The sequence below is a fragment of the Ursus americanus genome, chromosome 23, assembly GCF_024610735.1.
Source record: "Ursus americanus isolate L20-20 chromosome 23, mUrsAme1.1.p, whole genome shotgun sequence".
Classification (NCBI taxonomy): Eukaryota; Metazoa; Chordata; class Mammalia; order Carnivora; family Ursidae; genus Ursus; species Ursus americanus.
Genome location: NC_142149.1, coordinates 38228574 through 38249303, shown reverse-complemented (window position 1 = coordinate 38249303; position 20730 = coordinate 38228574). Strand labels below are relative to the sequence as shown.

Below are 20730 nucleotides of genomic sequence, written 5' to 3'. Positions count from 1 at the left end.
CGAGACTAAAAACCAAGCCTGGGACTTATAAGAGTAAAAATGGAATATGTGGCAATCTAATCAACCAGCAACAAGGAAAAAGAAAACAAGGAAATGCAAACTTGGGGGAACATAACACACTTGCCACACAGACCACAGGCCAAGGGTTAAAGCTATGAGCTCTTACAAACGCAACAAAACAACAGTGGCCCTGAGGAAAATGTACAAAGGACAACCAGGAGATTCCCAGGATGGATTTAAATATCTTACAAACATACGGAAAGGTGCTCAAATACACTGGAAATGAAAATGAAAGTAACCACGAGGTACTCCTGTACACCCATAAGGTCAGTCAATTTAAAGTTTAAAATCGGTGTGTCCTTTGATGTGGTGAGCTCATTCCTGGGAGTGTGTCCAGTGGGAATGAAAGCGCTGGTGTGGAGGGACACACGCACAGGAGATGGCAGCATTATTTATCGTGGCAGAAAAAGGAAACAAGGTGAATGACTTAAGGGGAGAATGGTTACTAACTCATGGCACCGTCCCCACACAGACACAAAACACAAGGGATGAGAACTCCATTGGGTGACCTGAGGCGGTCTTCATCAAACACCGGTGAGCAAAGCAAAATGGAGGGCAGTGAGAGGCCCGTGCAGGCTCCCCTGGCTTCCCAGTCAGATTCACTCTCCTCAGAACCCTTCCTGAGAGTGATGCTCACAGTTAGGGCGTTTTATTGAGACTGTCATGGTCCCAAAGTACCATCCTGGATTCTAAAACCTGAGCCCACTTTCACGCGATGTCTGGAAGCATCCTCACGGAAGTTCACTAAAACTGCATCCCCAGGCCAAGACGATGTCGGTTAAAATCCCACCTTAGCAAAGGCGTCCCTGCCATAGCTAGCTTCCTGCTCCGTGTGCTGCTTGTCAATGATGTCGCGACCTGTGGCCACCGTCCGGTAGAGAAGGGCCTTCTCAACCATGTCCGTCTTGGTGGAGAGCAATTCTGCGATGATAGGCACAACCTTGCCATTTTCGATGAGAGGCGTGTCACCATCCACCACGAATTTTAAATTTCCCTATACCAGAGGGAAAACACAAGATGCCATTTCCAGCAAGATTCTGAAACATTATGTCAGGGATATATTTGCCAATTACAGATAAAATTGAAAGGGACATTGTTTGTAGCACTGATTTTCCTAAATACATGACAACATACATAAAAACCTAGCACTTCATCTGTCTCTCTTCTCTTCCCCAGACACCCATCTATCTCTTAATTTTTGGCATTTGTTTTTGATGGATAGAGGCTTTACATTTTCATGGAGTCGAATCTATAGTTCTTTTGCGATGGGGTTTCTCTCACTTTGGTGTCACACTTAGACCATTCCCACTCCAAAGATTTTATAAATATTTCATATTTTCTTCGAATACACAGCTTTCCCCCTTATATTTAAGCTTTTAACTCATTTAGAATTTATGTTGTTAAGTGGTGCAAAGAATCTAACTTTATTTTTTCAGATGGTTAGTTAGTTGCTCTAACACCATTTACTGAATAGTCGAGCTTTTCCTCCTGATTTGAAATGTCACCTTTATTATATATTAAACTCCCCTAAGTTCCTGAGTCTACTTATATTTACTTATTCAATAAGCAGTGAATACTTATTAACCCTCTACCAACTATCCAGCACATCAACCAATCTGTGGATTAATCTGGTCATATATCTGTGCAACAAGTTGTCAAGTACTGTCGCCTTTACTATCATTTTAGATCCGGCAGAATTAGTCACGTATCCTCTCCTCTGCTCTCCCTACCTACCACTCTTCCTTAGCACATTTTATCTGATCTTCTTACATGGTTATTGGTCCAGGTAAATTCTAGAGCCATTGTGTCAACTTAAAAAATAAAACTCCTGTTTGGATTCTGAACGATATTGTTGCACTTTCTAAACTGGTTGAAGGAACAGGACAATTAATAATGTTCAAGTCTTCCTAGTTAGGAACATTTACTTAGGATAACATTTTTATTTCTCTACGATATTTGTCATAAAGGTCCTGCACATTTCATTAAGAAATGTGCCACGTTAAAGTGAAAGGCAGTTTTTATTTCAGATTTGAATTCATGGTGTCACTCATTTCTTCTAAGGTTACGTATTCACTATATTTTCAACGTCTGTAATTATATAAAAAGGCGTGAAAGAAATCTGACACATGGCCCTTCACTCATCTGAGTTTGTTGTGGTGGAGCGGAGCACGACTGGACCATGAGTCAGCCATCTTGGTCTACCGCGTTGGCCACCATGAACAGTCCTAACACCCCTTTAGGGCTCATTTCCCAACCTGAAAAATGAGATGATCAAAATTCCAGTTCTGACAATTTATGATTCTATGCTTCAAGCGCTACTGGAAACGTATTCTGTTCAAAACGTTTTAGCTTATACCATTGGTAGTCATGTCATTACTGAATTCTTTTATCCTCAGAATGAAACAGTTCAAAATCTAACATTATCAGTAAGACAATGAACTAAAGCTAAGTTTCAAAACCTACAGTGGCTTCGAAAATCCCTCATAATATTATAAAACGATGCAGAGAACCACAGATACAGTAATTGCTTCAAAACGTAAGAGAAATTTTCTTTATATAAATTAGTTTTTAAATCTGCAGGGAAAAAGCAGAATCTTCTGAAAGAGCATCCTGTCTCCACAGGGAGGCAATATGTGCTGAAAGGTGTCCCTACTCACCAAGTGAAGAATGGCCGCCAGAATCTTATACACGGTTTGAGTCTCCTCAGGTTTGAAGCCAATTACTTTCATGGCATCAGCTACTACTTTGAATTCTGCAGCGTCGTTGATAGAGGACTGGGAATGAAAATGGAAAACTTAAGTCACCAACATTTCATATGAGCATTAAAATCTAACAATTATGAGACTACATTTCAAGTTTAGCCAAGGTCTTGATGCTTTTGTAGTAAAAGTGACTGAGTACCCACAGAAAATGAAAATTATTTCAGGGGTAGAAACATCATTCGGCACCCAGAATGTCCACTTGTGCGTGAGAGCACAAGTAGGCGTGACATATTTTCTGGAACCTTCGATGAGGGAGCTAGTCCTGGGCTGCCTCACAGAAGCTGATCTCCACTCTGTGTTGAGTGAAGAAAACATGAGACGTGGAATCACAAATGGAAATACTGACCACGGGAGCCTCTCAAAGACACATGCCTGACTATTGCTGCCTGTGGCTTTTTGTTCCACAATGAGTCTGTAGAGTCTGGGAATAATACTCCCTCTCTTGGATGGTCAGGCTTTTACTTCACAGGTGAGGAAAACAGCCCCCCAGCCCCAAAGCAAAGTGGGCTGCCTCATTCAGCAAGCTATTAGATATTCTGGGACCACAACCGCTTTTTCACAAACATTTGGTGCATCAGATCTTTTTTTTTTTTTTAAAGTTTTTATTTATTTATTTGATAGAGAGAGACAGCCAGCGAGAGAGGGAACACAAGCACAGAGAGTGGGAGAGGAAGAGGCAGGTTCCCAGTGGAGAAGCCCGATGTGGGGCTCGATTCCAGGACACTGGGATCACACCCTGAACCGAAGGCAGACGCTTAACAACTGCGCTACCCAGGCGCCCCAATGTGCATCAGATCTTCTAACTGGTTTGAGGGGGTTGCTATAGATTGAACGTCTGTATCCTCCCAAAATTCATATGTTGAAATCCTGACCCCTCCCCAAAGGTGATGGAATTAGGAGGTAGGGCCTTTGGGAGGTAATAGGTCATGAGGGTAGAGCCCTCAATGAATGGGTTAGTGCCATTGTAAGAGGCCCTAGAGATTCCTCATCCCTTCTGCCCTGTGAGGACACAGAGCAGGCTCCACCTATAAACCAGGAAGCAGGCCCTCACCAAATCTGCAGGTGCCAGCCATCTGCCAGTCTTGACGAGCTACAGCCTTCAGGGAGGAAATGCAAGCACATCAACAGAAATTCACAGTGAAGCAATGGAAGCCTATCTCAGTAAAGTTTCCCCAGAGCAGGCAGCTGCAGAGGGCCTGACTGATCTTTTCCGCGGTGAATTTCTCCGCTGGCGGGGACCCAGAGGACCTGGCCTGATGCTCATCTTTTGAGGAGGGGCATGGGAAGGGGTCCTCTGTGACCGATGAGTACCTGCTCCTCTAGTATCCAGGACAAGACAAGGCAAGTTCCTCCACCTACCTGGTTCTCTGACCTTGGGCACGATACTTAACCTCCTCGAGTCTCAGTTTCCTCATGGGTAAGATGGGCGCAACAATACAGGGTTGTTGTGAGAATTGCATGAGAATTATGTAAAGCACCTCCCTAGCTCCCAGCATAAAAAAAGCACTAGACAAGTATCAGACAGAACTATTATTATAAACTACAACTGTGCTGAAACTGCGTAGAAACTAGACAAAAAGTCTAAGAGTCCTACTGAGGGGAACTGTCGGCTGCCAGAACCCTGATTTGTTTGCCCCTCTCCAAGTACACCTGTCCTTCAGGGCTGCTCTCCCCCGCAGCCTCAGGAGGTAAATCTTCATGGGCAGAAACTAATCACGACGATCTTATTCCCCTTACCAGGCGACTGACCAGCCATGGGCTTGTGATGCTATTCTGGTCAATAAGACATGAGGTTTCCCTGGCTACAAAGGGACATAAGTCAGGAACATTTCCTCTGCCTGTGACTCCTGGAACTGCAGCTGCCATTTTGGGACCGTGAGGAAAATCAGCCCAAGCACAGCTTTAAGTTGGAGAAACAAACAACATCCGGGTCCCTACCAGCTCTGTGGCGGTATTAAATTAACCAATTCTGGAACTGCCCCTCCTCAGGGCTTCTCGTTACTGAGATAATTAGGTTCTTATTGTTCTGGGAGACTTTCATTTGGGTTTTATCTTCCCTTCAACCCAAAGTATCTTAACTGTACACTGTTCCTATATTTTTAGGGTAGTTAAGTAAAATTGTGATACAGAATATAATACTTTATGGTTATTAAAATCATTCTATTAACATATGTAATTGTTCGTTAACGGGAAGATATTAATCATTATATTGTCATTTAATAAAAACAAATTTATTTCATCCGAGTTTACTGCATGATTCCATTTATAAACAGATACACACAGGGGCACCTGGCAGGCTCAGCTGGAGCAGCATGTGACTCTTGATCCCTGGTGCATGAGTTCGAGCCCCACAGGGGGTGCAGAGATTACTTAAAAATAAAATCTTAAAATACATAAATATCTATATCTATAAGTGTGTATACACACACACCATCATCAATAACTATCTCTGGAAGGTAAGCTTTAGTATATTTTTGTTTCCTTCTGGTACATCTTATTTAGGTTTTGACTATGATCACACATTATGTCTTTGTTTTTGTTAAAGAGGGGAAAAAAAAAAAACCAAAACAAGGCGTGGAGAAAGGAATGGGCACTGGATGCAAGAGAACCCAAGCTACATTTAGCTTCGGGCAAAGCCTAAATGTGCATTCAATACTTGCTTTCTGTGGGGGTGCGACATGATCAGACCAAAAGTAATTTGGTCAATAAGACAATATGATGAAAGAGGAACATTCCTGGTCATTGGCTTTGTAAGTGCTGGTTTCACAATCCCTTCTGCATCTCTGAGCCCTGCTGGTCTACTCTCAGAAAGCTCAAGTGTTGCCCTCTATTGTCTTGTTTATTTTCAATTAATTTTCACCCAAACATCCTGCTCTGGGATGATTGTAGAAGTAAAACAAAACAAAACAAAAAAACCCATGCAACTTGAATGTCAGACAATGGAAAATTAATTGGGAAAGCCTAAATATCATTTATTTCCATGCACGGCAATAAAAATACAGCTAATCAGTAATGCGAGTATAATTCGCTTCAGATGAATAATAGAAATAAAAAAGGAAACACCTCCCACATCTTTGATCCTTTCCTTTCTTTCCTTTTACAGATTCTTTAATTTCTCCCCTAATTACAAAAGCACTGCATTTTTTTTTTATTACAGAAGAAATTTAAAATATGGAAAAGTACAAGAACATGGATACCTGTAATCTCATCCATCCAGAATCAGTAATTAAAACCTTGGTCTATTTCCCTCCATATCTTATTTTATGTATTTATGTACCTTTCCCCGACAAAGTAGGATAATATTATAATTACCATTTCATAGTCTACCATCAACAGACAACTATATTATTAGGATTAGCTGTAAAGTGACTAGCAGAACACTAATTAGAAATAAAAGAGCAGAAAAGCATCTGCATATGGGAGTGCAAAAGGCCTGCATGCAAGTGAAGGGGAAAAAATGGAAAATTTTGAAGGCTGAATAGAAATGCTGCAGGGTCACAAAAGTATTTTCAGGATATGTCAAAATCAACCCTTGAAAAAACAGTGAATGGAGATCTGTGATAGTCATTTTCAACCAGGGTGCTTTTAAAGTTCCTTCTGTCTTTCCAACTCGCCTGTGGCCAAATCATACAGCATTTTCCTCTGAGGTGGATTTCCTCGTCACATCGGTATTTTTGCAGCGTCAAAAGGAATAGGATTAAAAATGGAAAGAAAACACAAGATCACAAGAGAGAAACTTCTTTCCCATCAGATGGCGATGACACACAGAAATGGTTATTACGTGAAGTTGCTGACCAATAACACAGTGAGTCTCTGTCCCTGAGAATTTAAAAACCAGGAGGGAAGAAAGGAGTCACTCATTTGCTTAAAGGCAGCAGGCTGGACCAGAGAATAAATGTCCCTTCAGGTTTTCTGTCTGATTCTGTATCTCAGAGAGGAAGCCCTTACCTTTAATTGAGCGCCTACGTGGATATAGTTGTAGGACGACAGGGATTTCTGGAGATGTAGAGAGCGTAGCATCTGCTCGGAACCTCCTTGAAGTAGCTGCAAGAAATATTTAATTAGAAATAAACTGGCAAAATACACCCTGGCCCAAGTACGTCAACTACTCTAACAAGGGTAATCTTGCTTTTCCTGTGGTCATTTGCTCAACAGGAGTCTACACATTGTGGTGGGCACTTGCTTAGTGGTCCCATTATCCAGACAAGATAGAGTCGTGTTTTAGGATTCGGAAAAAGTCAGTATTGCCGTGGAAGTAAGAAGTATCAGCAGATGGTCACGTGCTGAATCACACTGGAAACAGAGAGCCTTTCCTCGTCATCTCTGTACCTCAGGAAAGGAGCACCCCTGGATAACGACGACTGCAGGGCTGAACAAAGACAAATTTTAACACTTCCACCCAAGTGGGGAAAACACTGGGAAGAGCTTATGGGCTCAGTGCATGAAAAGAACTCTTTCATATTGGGTAGAAAAATAGTTTGAGGGAAACATGGTGAATTATCAACAAAAACACGAATACACTATGGGTAGCCCTTATCTATTGAACATGCCTTTGGAAGGCACTATGTTTAAATTCTCTACATTAAACTGCATGCTTTGTTTTACTTTAAAGGTATAATTACCAGATTTTCAAAAGTGATCTTTTATACTAAATATACCAGAACTTGTATACACAAATAAGCACCATCTCTGAAAGCAGTTACCTAGAAAAAACTGAACTCGGTTAAATTGCATTCAACTTACGCTGTCACTGCTCCATCACCTGCAGAGATGGTTTCCACGTGGAAATCAATCTTACTGATTTATAGTTTTGCTTTTAGAAAATCCCAAACAGCATTACTTCCTTTGATCACCCACTTTATTTCTTAGCACTGGTTTATGTTACTTGGGGCTTTAAAAATTGTAATTATGTATCATACTTGTTCTCTGAGTATAGACTTGCTAACAGAAGGGCTATTTTAAAAGAGTCTGCCTTTGACTCTAAAAGCATTCTCAAAAGAGGTATCAGTTTTTTTTTTCTAAGCAATCACAGCTTTGGAGGGATAAAGATGACAATTCTCCCTTGAATTCATAATTGTTTTAAGCAATCATATTGCTTTATAGGCCCCATGAGCAAAATAAACTGAAGTCGTATTCCTGTCTCTGGGCTCTCAGATGTGGGAACAACAGCTTCAACTCGAAATAGAACACAATTAATTCAACATCTTTGGAATTTACCATTTCAAAAGCTTTCACAGATATTAAACTGTTATCTACATGGCAAGAAAACGGAGGTGATTCTCAACCAAGGCCGCCGAGTCGTCCGGTGGGTTAACCACCTGCTAGCTCTTTGTAATAAGCATACTCATCAACTCTCTGAACAGCACGTGGGCAGGGTGTGTGCACGCAGGTACGCGCGTGTAATGTGTCCTGGGTCAACGCAGGCAAAGGAGGCACAGGACAGGGGAGAGTCCCGACATAAAATACTCATTCCCGGTCCAACTGGGCCAATGATGGATTACCTGCACAGCAGCAGACACTAACCTGATAAAAAGAATGAAAGCTTCTTTCTCCTGGTTGTTGCACAATCACCCGAGACTAAAAAAAAGAAAAAAAACACATTAAATCGTTAATCTGAGAGTGCACCCCAAAAACAACGTGCAAGCCAAGTTCTCAGGAAATCACGTATCAATAGTGCATTTAAATGTCCTAAAGACCCCATGGATTACTCACCTAAAACTAGGCCTCCGCTGTGGGGTTTTCTGCACAATTTTTAATATTCTTTTTACTGCTTAAAACAGAATTCACTCAACTTTATGAAAACGAAGTTTTTGGGTTTTTTTTTTTTTTTTTAACCTGGAGCCTAAAGATGGGATTTTTAGGGGGAAGAGGACTGGAAGTGGGAGAACAGAAAGAGATGTTCAGGGTCCCCAGGGTCTGCTGGCATTTCAAAGAGCAATGCCTTATGTCCTGTAGTAAAATCAGTCGAGCAAGATCCATGTATGGAGGCCCCTGCCTTAGATGGCTCCCCAAAGCCTGCTGTGATGTTCATTCAGAGGGGTCCTTCTGATGGACTCCGCACGTAAAGTGAAGCCATAAAACATTTTGGAAAAAGGCTGATGATACCTGGCATTTCCAGTCCTTTCGTTACTGACACTGATAAAAACACTTATTTCCTTAATGGTCTGACTTCAACTTAACAAACAGAAATAGATTATGCTGCGTTATGCTGCCATAAAGGATGCTATGAACACACAGAAACTAGAAGAAAACGAGATTCAAGTTAATTAAATATACACGGAGGTATCAAATCAGTATGTTGTACACCTTAAACGTGCATGGTGTTGAATGTCAATTATATCCCAATTAAAAAAAGAGTTGTACGGGCATGATTCCGTAAAAAGGGTGTCATTTCAGGGAATGAGTATGCTAGCTCTTCCGTGATGCATTCAGGACAACAGCAGCAGCAAAACGTGTGGGCAACGGTGGTGTGTCAAAGAGTAGAACTGCTATTAGTCCTAGGTTGTGTTTTTGTTACATCTTGTCCTGGAGTTGGCACACGCTCACATACCACTCCCACCCCTGCCATGCACGCACCTAATTCCTTATCTACAAAGCCCAGACTTTTTCCGACCTGATATTGTAAGAGCCAAGAAGAGCACAAAAGGAGGGTATCTTGTCACAGAAAGTGAACTGAGGAGCAGGAAGGGAGGGAGAATAGGGTTAGAAGCTACTTTTAAATAATTTTTAAAAAATCTATAAACACGATTAGGTTTAAAAAAAAAATTCAGCACTTGAAAACATTACCCTCAGAAATTGAGCACATTTTACCTTCTCCAGTAAGTAGTTATTGATATGTCCACCAATAGGATCCCCCTTGAAATCAAAGTTGATATCCATGTATTTTCCAAACCTGCTTGAGTTGTCATTACGGTTGGTTTTGGCATTTCCGAAAGCCTCCAAGACACAGTTGGACTTAAGCAACATATTCTTCACTCTTTAACACACATAAATGAAAGTCATTACGGAAAGTTTTAGATGCTGGGCCTTTTAGAAAAACTAGATTTTGTTAAAGCACATCCAAACATTTGTACAAAGATGCTGACTGTTGCACTGTTTGCAATATTAAAACAAACAAACCCTAAACGCCCACCAGGAGGGTTGGATAAAAAAACCTTTTTTCTTAGTATAGGATGCACTGACAGAGAAAGAGGTCCAGAATATACTAATGAATGCGAAATCAGGTTGCAAAATCATACGTGTTGCAGGGTCTTTGTGTGTCTGTGCACGTGTCCGTGTGAGTGTGTGTGTGCAGGCACATAGGTTAGTAAATGCTTCACTACCCCAAGGGCTAGTCCATTTCACTAGAGGGATCGGCTTGACGGGGCAGGGGTCTGTAGAATGGGATTTCGGGGGACTTCCACCTTGGACAAAATGCTGTAATTTTTAGTTTTTAAGTGAACATGTTTTATTTACATAAAGAAAAATCTTAAAAAGATGTGTTCTGAAAAGAAAGAATGGGTGACACATTCATTCCTTATTCAGTGAATGCTAACTTTCTACAGCGCAGTCTCTCCCACTGGATACTTTTTAACTTCGTGCTGGTTCTTAAGTCTTTGTTCTCGTTTCCCCGGCAAAACTCTGCTTACCTGCAGAAATCACTTTGGCCACTGAAATAAGCTAACGCAGCACTTATTACTATTAGTTAGTAATAACTATTACTCTAAGCCGCCTTCTCTCCTCCCACGTGAAAGTATACTTTTGAAATGTGGGGAGGGGGGTTGCATGCTTACGGTAAACAAAGACGACCATCTTTAAAACGACGGTAAGATATGCCCGAGACACACTAGTCAACGTACACATGCCTGACTCCACTATACCAACTGGGTTTAGAAATAAAACGAAGTTAATTCTCAGCCGGTTATTCTCCTGAGCTTCCACGGAAATTCAGATAACTGACTCATATTCTTGTCCTTGTCATAGGAGACTGCAAAGTCAGAATCAGAAGTGGGGATGTGTCACAGTCAAGAAAAATGCCTCTCTGACCTCCAGCCCAGTTGTGCAGAAACGAGGAAAGCCCCAGTAGGGTAAGTCTAGTCTACACCGCCTTCTTTCGTACCAACCCCGCATCCTTTCCTTGCTGGTCATAAACTGAAGGTTGAGATGGGCACGTGGGGGGTCACTCTTCGGAAAACAAATACTGAGCTTCACACTAGCAACTCTGGAAACCGTTTTTTCCTCTCAAAAACCATATAAGAAAGTGAAGTCATGTTACTTTACCGCCGCATCTCTTTCTTAAAGAAAAACAGAACAACAAAAACCCCACCCCATCCATTGATTCCTTACAAACTGATGAAGAAAATACCACATGGCGCTCTGTGCTAAAAGCTGGGTCCTGCGGACAGAGCCCAGCAGCGCTCATGCTTCTCTTACGCTGACAGCGGTGTGGCGTGAGACTTAAAAAGAAAAATGAATCATTCTTAGGGCTTCTAACATCGGGGGTTCTGGCTGTGACAATGCAATGCAGGGAAGGCATGGATGTGCCTCCCAGAGCCCCCTTTCCCTCCGGGGAACCTAGGGCTCCTCAGGAGACAGTGTAAAAAGACACAGGCGCGGCAGACAAAGGGCACCGTGCACAATGACATCTACGCGTCCACTGTACCATGAGCCGAGCACGCGCAACACTGAAGGCAGCAGTTACAAGGTGGAGTGGGAAGACGCATCTGTTGCAGCGTTACTTTGTTGCCTTTGCTTATTTAGGTAAAGCTTACCAAAGTAGTATTTCTCTAGGAAACAAACACAGATACACTGATACAGGTACAAGGACAGGGACCGTATATAATCATCAATAAACGCTGCCTACTATCCGGGTTTCGGCCCCGTCAAGTCTGCACAGGAAATGAAGGCCCGATGAGAACGTCTCCCCCTTTTCATACCGCCCTTACCTTTCCACCTCCGCTCTCTGGCTGGGGTTGGTGATGGCCGCGATGTACTGCATGATGTACTTACTGGCTTCGGTTTTACCGGCTCCACTCTCCCCTGCGGGCAGAGGAGGGCAAGGCTTCGTTACCACCGTCACTGGAACCAACAGTAAGCTAATTTTTAATAGGATGGCTGCAAATGTTGATGTTATTTACTTAAAATTCTTTATGTTTCATTGTTTGCTTTTTTTTTTTTTTTGAGTTTTTTCCTCCTGTCCTGATATGGTCTAGGTTCTAACAGCTCTGAAAATGCGGAGAAAAAAAAAAAAATAAAACTATTATAGAAGTAAAATAATAGATTCCAAGTTAAGATGTACTGAGTAAAAAATACCAAGGAATTAAATGGGCTAAACGAATTCCTCAGACTGAAGTCTTGGTGCTTGGCAGTGACTTTTAAGCATAGGAGAAAAGAAACAAGGTAGTGACTCAAACACGGGCCACGGCTAAATGCATACAACCTTACGCTCTACAGCAGAATTTCTTTCACTCTTAACGAGGATGAGATATCCTTCCAAAAATTAAAGTCAGAGTAATTTTAGTGGAAACAAAACGAAACAGCAAGTTCCAGATGTGGTGTCACAGAAAAAGAAGGACCACTGGTATAAGGTGGGCAGAAGGGATCCGTTTAGAACGAGATACCCCAATTTTTAAATGTGTATGCCTCTGACCCCCAAATTCCACTTGTAGAAATTTATACTACAGAAATACTAAAAATACTAATGTGATCAAATAATAATAATTTTAATCTCCAAAGACTTAAGGAGTATTTCTGCAGATTACACTGTGTGTCCACAGCTGAAGTCTAATAATAATACACCTGCCAGTAGAGGACCGGGCAGACAAAGGATCCAGCTATTCAATGGAATACCACACAGCTGTCAGAGGCCCCCGCTGCTCTAGGTACGCTGATGAAAAGATGTCCACTACATACTGCTAACCAGAAAAACAAGTTATAACATAGTTCTGTAATATATCACACATTTGTAATATAATGTAACATGTGTGTATGACTATATGTATTATACACAGAAAAATGTATAAAAAGGATAAACACAGCTGAATCACAGCTGTTACTGTTGGAGTTTTGGGGGTAACAAGGCATTCAAAGGGGAGGGACTTTTTGCTTTTACTTTATATGCATAAAGGATTGGTTGCTCCCTCCCTCCTTTTATAGTCACGCCATATTGCCTTCATAATTGAAGATAATGTCGTCCTAGGATATAATTCTCCAACACTAAGTTACTTAACTCCTCTGACCCTTAATATTCTCATCTATAAAGTACAAACACAACTGTCTTAGCACTCAGAATTGTTTTGATAACCAAAACTAAATAAAGGTCATAAAAGCAGTTTCAAAAGTATAAAGCCCCTAATGCAGATGTGAGGTATTAACAGCACCCAAATAAATTCCCACAGTTTGGGAGAGGCCATCCTGGGTCAGCGGGCAGGTATTTTCCCTATCCCCAGGTCACATTACACGAGATTGCTGGAAGAGCTCAGCCCCAGCGCTTGGGCACACGGGGTCTATCACCTGCCTCCCTGCTCTGCGGGCTCTGAAGCTCCTGCCTCCAGCTCGGACAGCCCATTTCCGGTCCCCGTGCCTGTATGTCCCGTGACACCAACTCCTGCTCGCCAGTCTGACTTTGAGTTGTACCTCAGGATCTCATTTTCTTCTTTTCATTCTGCTGTTATTTAAAATAATCTTTGTTACATTTTATCCAGTACTTTTATGTCGTGGAGATGGAAGAATCTTTCACGACCAGAAGTCCATCCACACATAACATGGATTTGTAAACGAACCGAGACTAGACATCGGTCAGAAATGATTTGGTGTTCACTGCAAATTTTTTTCCTCCTATAAAATTGCTTACATTTCTAACTTCAAGGAAAGAAAAAAGATCTATTCAACAGTTTGGATCCTTGAGTACCTAGTAAGTCAAATGCATTCTGACGTTGAAAGTACAGGGGATCCCCTCGGAATACCTGATATCACAATACAAGTGTCTTTTGAGCGCCTCTTCATAGCTTTGTAAGCAGCATCAGCAATTGCAAAAAGATGAGGAGGTCTCTCGTACAGCTCACGTCCTTTATACTGCTCGATGGTGTCTCTCCCATAGATGTTCAACGACTTGTAAGGATTCACAGAAACAACAACTTCTCCAATGAATGTATAGATGCGTCCTTTTTCAAATCTGCACAGAAGCAAAAGAAACAGAAGAGTAGCTGTGGTTATATAGAAACGCTGTCTTTCCTAGAGAAGATCCAAGTGTCCCAGGAATAGTTTCTGAACTGACATTTCATTAATTCTGAATTTAATTTTAGAGACCATGCTTAAGGCTGTGCCCCTTCAGATGCTGCTGGTAGAAAGACCAGTAGGAGTTAAAAGCCAAGAAAGAAGAAAGAATGTAATTTTAAGGAGGGCTGATATTCCCTATTTCCAAATACTAAAGGATCAGAAGGGGCTCTACACTAAGAGCTCTAGTAAGACAAGAAATAGAAGTTAAAGCTGGTCTTGGAATCTACTTAGCCAGATTTGCAATTACAAAGACAACTGTCCAAATACATTTCTTTTTTTCTCCCTCTTGAAACCACACTAAAATGTCAGTAAAGGAGTAAGAACTAAAATTTGTAACAGAGAATGGTAGAGGAGATGCTTCCAGCACACATCAAATTCATTATTTTAAATGATTGCCTAAAATTTCACGGTGTACATTATCATTTTTTATTCAATCATCCCTCTTCCTTCCTGCTATTATGAATAATACTGTAAAAAATAGTCCTGACACATAATCTTACAAATCAGTGCTTTTATTTCTGGGGGATAGCTGGTTGACACGTACGTGTATTTTTAAATGTATTTATAATACGATCGCACCTTTTTACCATAAAACGCTCGAACGCTGCCCCATAGATGATTTGTATGTCTAACTGTACATAGATGTATTTGATACATGATTACACAAGCATGGGAAAAAGGAAGACTACTTGTTATGTTTTATGTACCCTTTTATACATACAACAGGGTGATGAAGAGGAAGGCCATGTGGGTGGATGGAGGGAAGCCACAGGAACAAAGAAAAAGAGTAAAAAAGAAAAAAAAAACAACGGCATATATGATATGACTGCAACTGCACAAAATTATGTGTTCATATTTACAAAGAAAAAGTTTAAATATAAAACTTAGAAAACCCATCTCTATTCACTATTTCTACATTAACTCGCACATATAAACATCCATGAACCAGACCAACACCCAAATGGAGGTTTCTACACGAGGTGCTGCCGACACACTCCCCCTGCTGAGAGGCACAGGTGGACATAGATTTCGTATCCGAGAATGAAGGGAGTGCTGAGATGGGCAAAATGCTCATCCACAGACAGCGGCTGTGCCCCGAAGCACTCTTGCTTAGGACCAGTGTAGCAAGGAAACAACTAATTCTTTGCAAGCACAAGGAAAGAACCTTCAACTTCCTTCACGGTGGACTGAAGGCTGTTGGCTATAATTAGGAGTGGAAATAAACAGATGCTGATAATGTCAACAATAAATGAAAGCCAAGATTTTTATTAAGTACTGTATATTTAAATAAAAGCTATTAATAACCACTTTAAGGTTGTCCTGTGCATTTTTCTACTGTAGTTTTCCTATGAGTCGTCCCTCATTGTTGGACACAGAGTTTACATGGTGATTAAGAGCCTGGACTCTGGGGTCCTCTCCATCTGGGTCTGAACACTCACATTGCAAATATAATAGCTGTGAGACCTTGTGAAAGTTACTTCACCTCCATGCATTTCAGATTCAACTGTAAAATGGAGATAATTATACCCCTCTCTCCCTCTGGCATTAAGTACTTAAAAGGGGGGGCAATTAATCTTATGCTTCCAATTATGCTCTGCATGAAAAATATTTTTAATAAATGCTTTTATTTTATATTAACATTGCTACTAAAATCATAGCAATCCCTATATATGAGGAATTAATTCAGTGATCATAATCGGATTCCCTGCCTCAGCTGTTAATCAATGAACGACAAGCCACAAGCAAAATGTCCACATAACTCATGTTCAAACACCCACAAAAATAATAAAAAGCTAAGGTTCACTACCCAAGCCTTTCTGGCTTAACCTGCAAATTTGCAGGACACATTCAACAGCTGTCTTCAAGGACAAGAATTAAAAAGACATGATTCTTTAGTTTAAGAAACACTGTCCAAACAGGAAAATAAATAAACAAATAAATAAATAAATAAAGGAGAAAGTGGTTAGGAAAAAAAGATGACCTCACAAGTCTGGAACTCTATGAACTAAGACACAGCAAATAGCATCTGAGATCAGAATGCTGGTCTAAGACTCCAGGTCTGCCTAATTATGAAATTCCATTTTATTTCAAATAGAATATTTTGCTTATCAAAACTTCTAGACATCTTGTTTGTAAAACACAATTAAAATACGTGTATAAAACCATCGAATGCATAACTATTAATGTGAAGATAGTGGCAAAGGGTCAACAAAATATAGTATTAAATACAATACTTCGGTAATTTATAAAATGTTAGAAACTTGCTTGAAACTGTGGTTACCACAGACGAAGCTTTCAATTTGGTTAAGGCTTAAAATTACCGCTAGATGGCGCCAGTGTACACTTTAACACCAACCCGCTATTCAGTTTGCTTTGGAAAGCCTTGGGTTAAGAAGTTAGCACTAGCTCCTACATTGTTGGCGGGAATGCAAGTTGGTACAGCCACTCCGGAAAACAGTGTGGAGGTCCCTTAAAAAGTTAAAAATTGAGCTACCCTATGACCCAGCCATTGCACTACTGGGTATTTACCCCAAAGATACAGATGTAGTGAAGAGAAGGGCCATATGTACCCCAATGTTCATAGCAGCATTGTCCACAATAGCTAAATCGTGGAAGGAAGCGAGATGCCCTTCAACAGATGACTGGATTGAGAAGTTGTGGTCCATATATACAATGGAATATTACTCAGCTATCAGAAAGAACGACTTCTCAACATTTGCTGCAACATGGACGGCACTGGAGGAGATACCGCTAAGTGAAATAAGTCAAGCAGAGAAAGACAATTATCATATGATTTCTCTCATTTATGGAACATAAGAACTAGGAAGATCGGTAGGGGAAGAAAGGGATAAAGAAAGGGGGGTAATCAGAAGGGGGAATGAAGCATGAGAGACTATGGACTCTGAGAAACAAACTGAGGGCTTCAGAGGGGAGGGGGGTGGGGGAATGGGATAGACTGATGATGGATAGTAAGGAGGGCACGTATTGCATGGTGCACTGGGTGTTATACGCAACTGATGAATCATCGAACTTTACATCGGAAACCAGGGATGTACTGTATGGTGACTAACATAATATAATAAAAAAACATTCAAAAAAAACAAAAAAGAAGTTAGCACTAAGGTAATGTGGTCACCTGCTTGGTATGCCTCCCTAAGGAGCTACCGTAATTATCCTCCACGACAAATAGGGTGATGCCATCTCTTACAAAAGACCGAGGAAGGCATTTTTATGCCTTCTGTGTGCAAAATTTTTATGACAAACTTTTATAATGCATTCTTCAAACATTTATTCAATATTTACTATGTGCCAGACATGGGGCCTAACTCTGGGGATTAAAAAATGAATAAAGAGCAGGGAAGTACTGCAAATAAATAATAATAATAATAAGACAGGTGAGATAGTAAAGGCATGTACTGGGCTGGCAGAGACGATCACAACACACCCCTTTCAGTAAGGAACCTAAGGAGTATGTGAAGTCCGGAGCAAAGCACATGAAGCGTTCTGTGTTCTGGCCTCCCTATCTCCCTTCACTTGACTCTCCTAAGTACCCATGACACAGTCCTATCACCCTCCCTATACCTCTCTCCATCTCTCTGTCTCAGTCACTCCTCCTGTTACATCAATGAGCTACTTAGAGTACCCAAGGTTTGTCACAGTTCACGGCGTGGCCATGGGGTTCATTCTACCTACAATACCCTCTCCCCACCCAGTCTCTTCTTCCTCCATCCGCTCGGCAAATTCTCACTCTTTTCAAAAGCCTAAGCATCAACTCCTCCAAGAAGCCACTCTTGAGACCCCATCTCCAACACTGACATTTTGGTCTTTGCTCTGCTCAGATTTGTTTTTTCTTCAGAGCTTCCAAAATATGTAAAATAGCTTAACATTGATTTTTAAAACTCAATTTCTTGGGGCGCCTGGGTGGCTCAGCTGGTTGAGCGTCTGGCTCTTGATTTCAGCTCAGCTCATGATCTCAGGGCTGTGAGATAGAGCCCTGCACTGGCTTGCACCGGGCGAGGAGCCTGCTGAAGATTCTCCCTCTGCCTCCGCTCCTCCTCTACCCACGGCTCACACACACACTCTCTGTCTCTCTGTAAACAAAACCAAACCTCCATTTCTTTAAGAAGTTTAAAGATATTTATTGAATGGGCCAGGTATTTTCACTGGCTTCTGAATGAAACAAAAAGGTTCTAAAAGTGTGTGTGTGTGTGTGTGTGTTTTTAAGTTTGTTTTAGTAATCTCTACACCCAACGTGGAGCTCGAATTCAAAGCCCCAAGATCAAGAGTCACATGCTCTTCTGAGCCAGCCAGGTGCCCCTAACACGTGTTTGAATTAATGAGTAGAAAAATGGAGAAGATGTGAAGGTAAATGCCTTTGGAGGACAACAGTCTTTTGTACAGGAGTTCTGGAACATTTTTTAAAAAACATAGTTCCATTAATTTGCACATCACTTATACAAAAGATAAGCTACAACAGGAAGTCGAGCTGTCTGGGGGGCTCCCTTGCATCAGTCATGGGCACAACCGTACAGAGAACTTACCTCTGGGGGGCGGGGGGCGTACACAGAAGCTGCTACTACTGATGAGGAAGGGCTAACTGCGGACTACCGTGAACTCGACAGCAGCTTAGGTGTGATGGCAGAACCACGTGGCAAGACTGGAAGAACAGGAGGGAGGCTGGCCTTCCTAGAGCAGAAAGCGCGCGTCAGGGAATGTCAGGCACCAGCTGGAAAAGTAAGAGGGAGCTGGATTCGACCGCTGGGAAAGGCTTTGAAAGCCAGGCTGGGGAGGTTTAAATTCGATGTGACTGGAGACAAGGAATCAGGGGAGCCTCTTCTAGTTAAAGAGGTCAATGAGAGGGGCCCTCAATGAGGAGAATGGCAGCAGAAATGAGAGAAAGAGAAATCTGAGTTACTGCAAAGGGAAAGTGGACAGAATCTGAACACTTACTGAACACGAAGGGCAAAATACATTTAACTTTGAGCTGGGCAGAGGAGACTTCAGATGATGAGATTTCAGACGTACCCTCGGGGCGTCTAGGGTTAGTTCACCCATTAACAGAATTCAGTGTTGTCCTTGATCGACTACTTAAACAACATGAAATCAGTTATAATCAGGAGGGAAAGTCTCTGTGAATAGTCTAAGCAGTCAACAGAACCTTCATTCATGAGTAAATATTACCTATTTCATGGGAATCATGCTTTCAGGTAGAAGCTGCTTAATCACGTTGATTTGGCCTGTTTTCCTTCCCTCTTCCAGGTACATGAAATCCTGAGTTGCTGGGAACATTCGTGTTGCCCAGGAAACGTGTTCACCTGCACGTGCCATCTCTCTGCCTTCTACTGTCTCCTTAAACAACTCCAGCCTGCTGCTCACAGCTAGCTCCCAATGAGACAGCTGAGTCCCCCGGCTGATTTTCTGTCTTCACTTTACTCGGCGTCTCAGCAGCCTCTGACATGGACTCCTGCTTCCTCAACACACTCTTCTCGTGACTTCCGTGGGGCCGCCTTCTCTGAATTTTCCTCCTCCTCTCCTTTGCTGGCCCCTCCTTTTCTTATGATCTCTAAACACTCAAGTTCTCTAGGGCTGGGTCCTGGATCACCTTCAAATACCCCTAAGGGACTCCCATTTAAGGAGGACAGAGTATGGTTACCTTGGCCCTGTTGCACCCTCTGAAAATCATCAAGAACAACAAAACAAAACAGAGCCAGAAACCTTTACCTACTAGGACACAAAAACCCAGCCCCAACTCTGAAATGCGATCTGTGAAGGATGGGTGCGAAGCGCCACGAAAAGTCGACATCGTTGAGGGAGGTCACTGAGAGAGAAGAAGCACCTTGGCAGATGCCAGGCCCTGGAGCAGAATTCTCTAGAAGGAGGCTGCAGGTCTCCAGTGAGCAAACCAACAGTCTCTTGATAGAGTCTCAGGGGGCTGGCGGCTGTGGAACACAGTGAGTCCCGTTCCGCACTTCTAAATAGTGGCGAGACGGGACTGAAGGAAGAGATGAGCGAAATTACATTTTTGCAGAAAGCAGGCTGTCAGTGTGATGAGGCAAAAGAGAAAAAGCAGGTACAGTTGCTCTGCAGCAGCTGATCTTGGTAAATGAAAAAAGGTGATGCCAACTTACGTCCTAGAAGTCTCACGGCATGCTTATGGGGCTTACTGGCTAGTCAGGCAAACTTCTTGCCCTTTCAGACACACGGATGGTGAGAAAGGGTTTAGAAATAACAGATCCCAAGCTCGGTTATCTACTGGTCATCCCGCACACTCACTTTCAATTACTAACAAACCCAGAATGAACCACAATTACTCAAAGATGGCAATAATCAAGAGTGACCCAGGATGGGGCCCATGATAAGATATTACAAAAAAAAGCAGGCAAAGAAACTGACAAAGGGGAGATCAAGAATATCCACAAAAAATAAGTATGTCGTAAAGGAGAAAAACGATGGGAAAATATTTCTGCACGAAAGCAAAGAATGTAAAGAAAATATAGCCCTCTAAACCAAGAGATCAAAGAAAACATCATTTAAAAATACAGAAACCATGTTTCAAACCATTTTTTGGAAAAGGAGGAAAGAAACCAGATGAGCCCAAGGGAACAGCGGGAGAGGAGGAAAACCGCACAGAAACGAAGGCGACACTAACAGA

The 20730-nt window shown here is 41.8% G+C and overlaps 1 protein-coding gene across 2 annotated transcripts in view; it reads right to left on the bottom strand.

Moving 5' to 3' along the window:
* MYO1D (myosin ID) overlaps positions 1 to 20730 on the bottom strand; it is a 331053-nt gene that overhangs the window by 231866 nt on the left and 78457 nt on the right. For both annotated transcript variants that reach the window (XM_045773267.2, XM_087854617.1), the window contains exons 2-8: positions 13766 to 13974; positions 11747 to 11840; positions 9633 to 9798; positions 8346 to 8399; positions 6771 to 6866; positions 2718 to 2834; positions 851 to 1054 (exon numbers count right to left, since the gene is read on the bottom strand). In XM_045773267.2, the coding sequence (XP_045629223.2) occupies positions 851 to 1054; positions 2718 to 2834; positions 6771 to 6866; positions 8346 to 8399; positions 9633 to 9798; positions 11747 to 11840; positions 13766 to 13974 (940 nt within the window). The remainder of the gene's footprint in view (positions 1 to 850; positions 1055 to 2717; positions 2835 to 6770; positions 6867 to 8345; positions 8400 to 9632; positions 9799 to 11746; positions 11841 to 13765; positions 13975 to 20730) is intronic.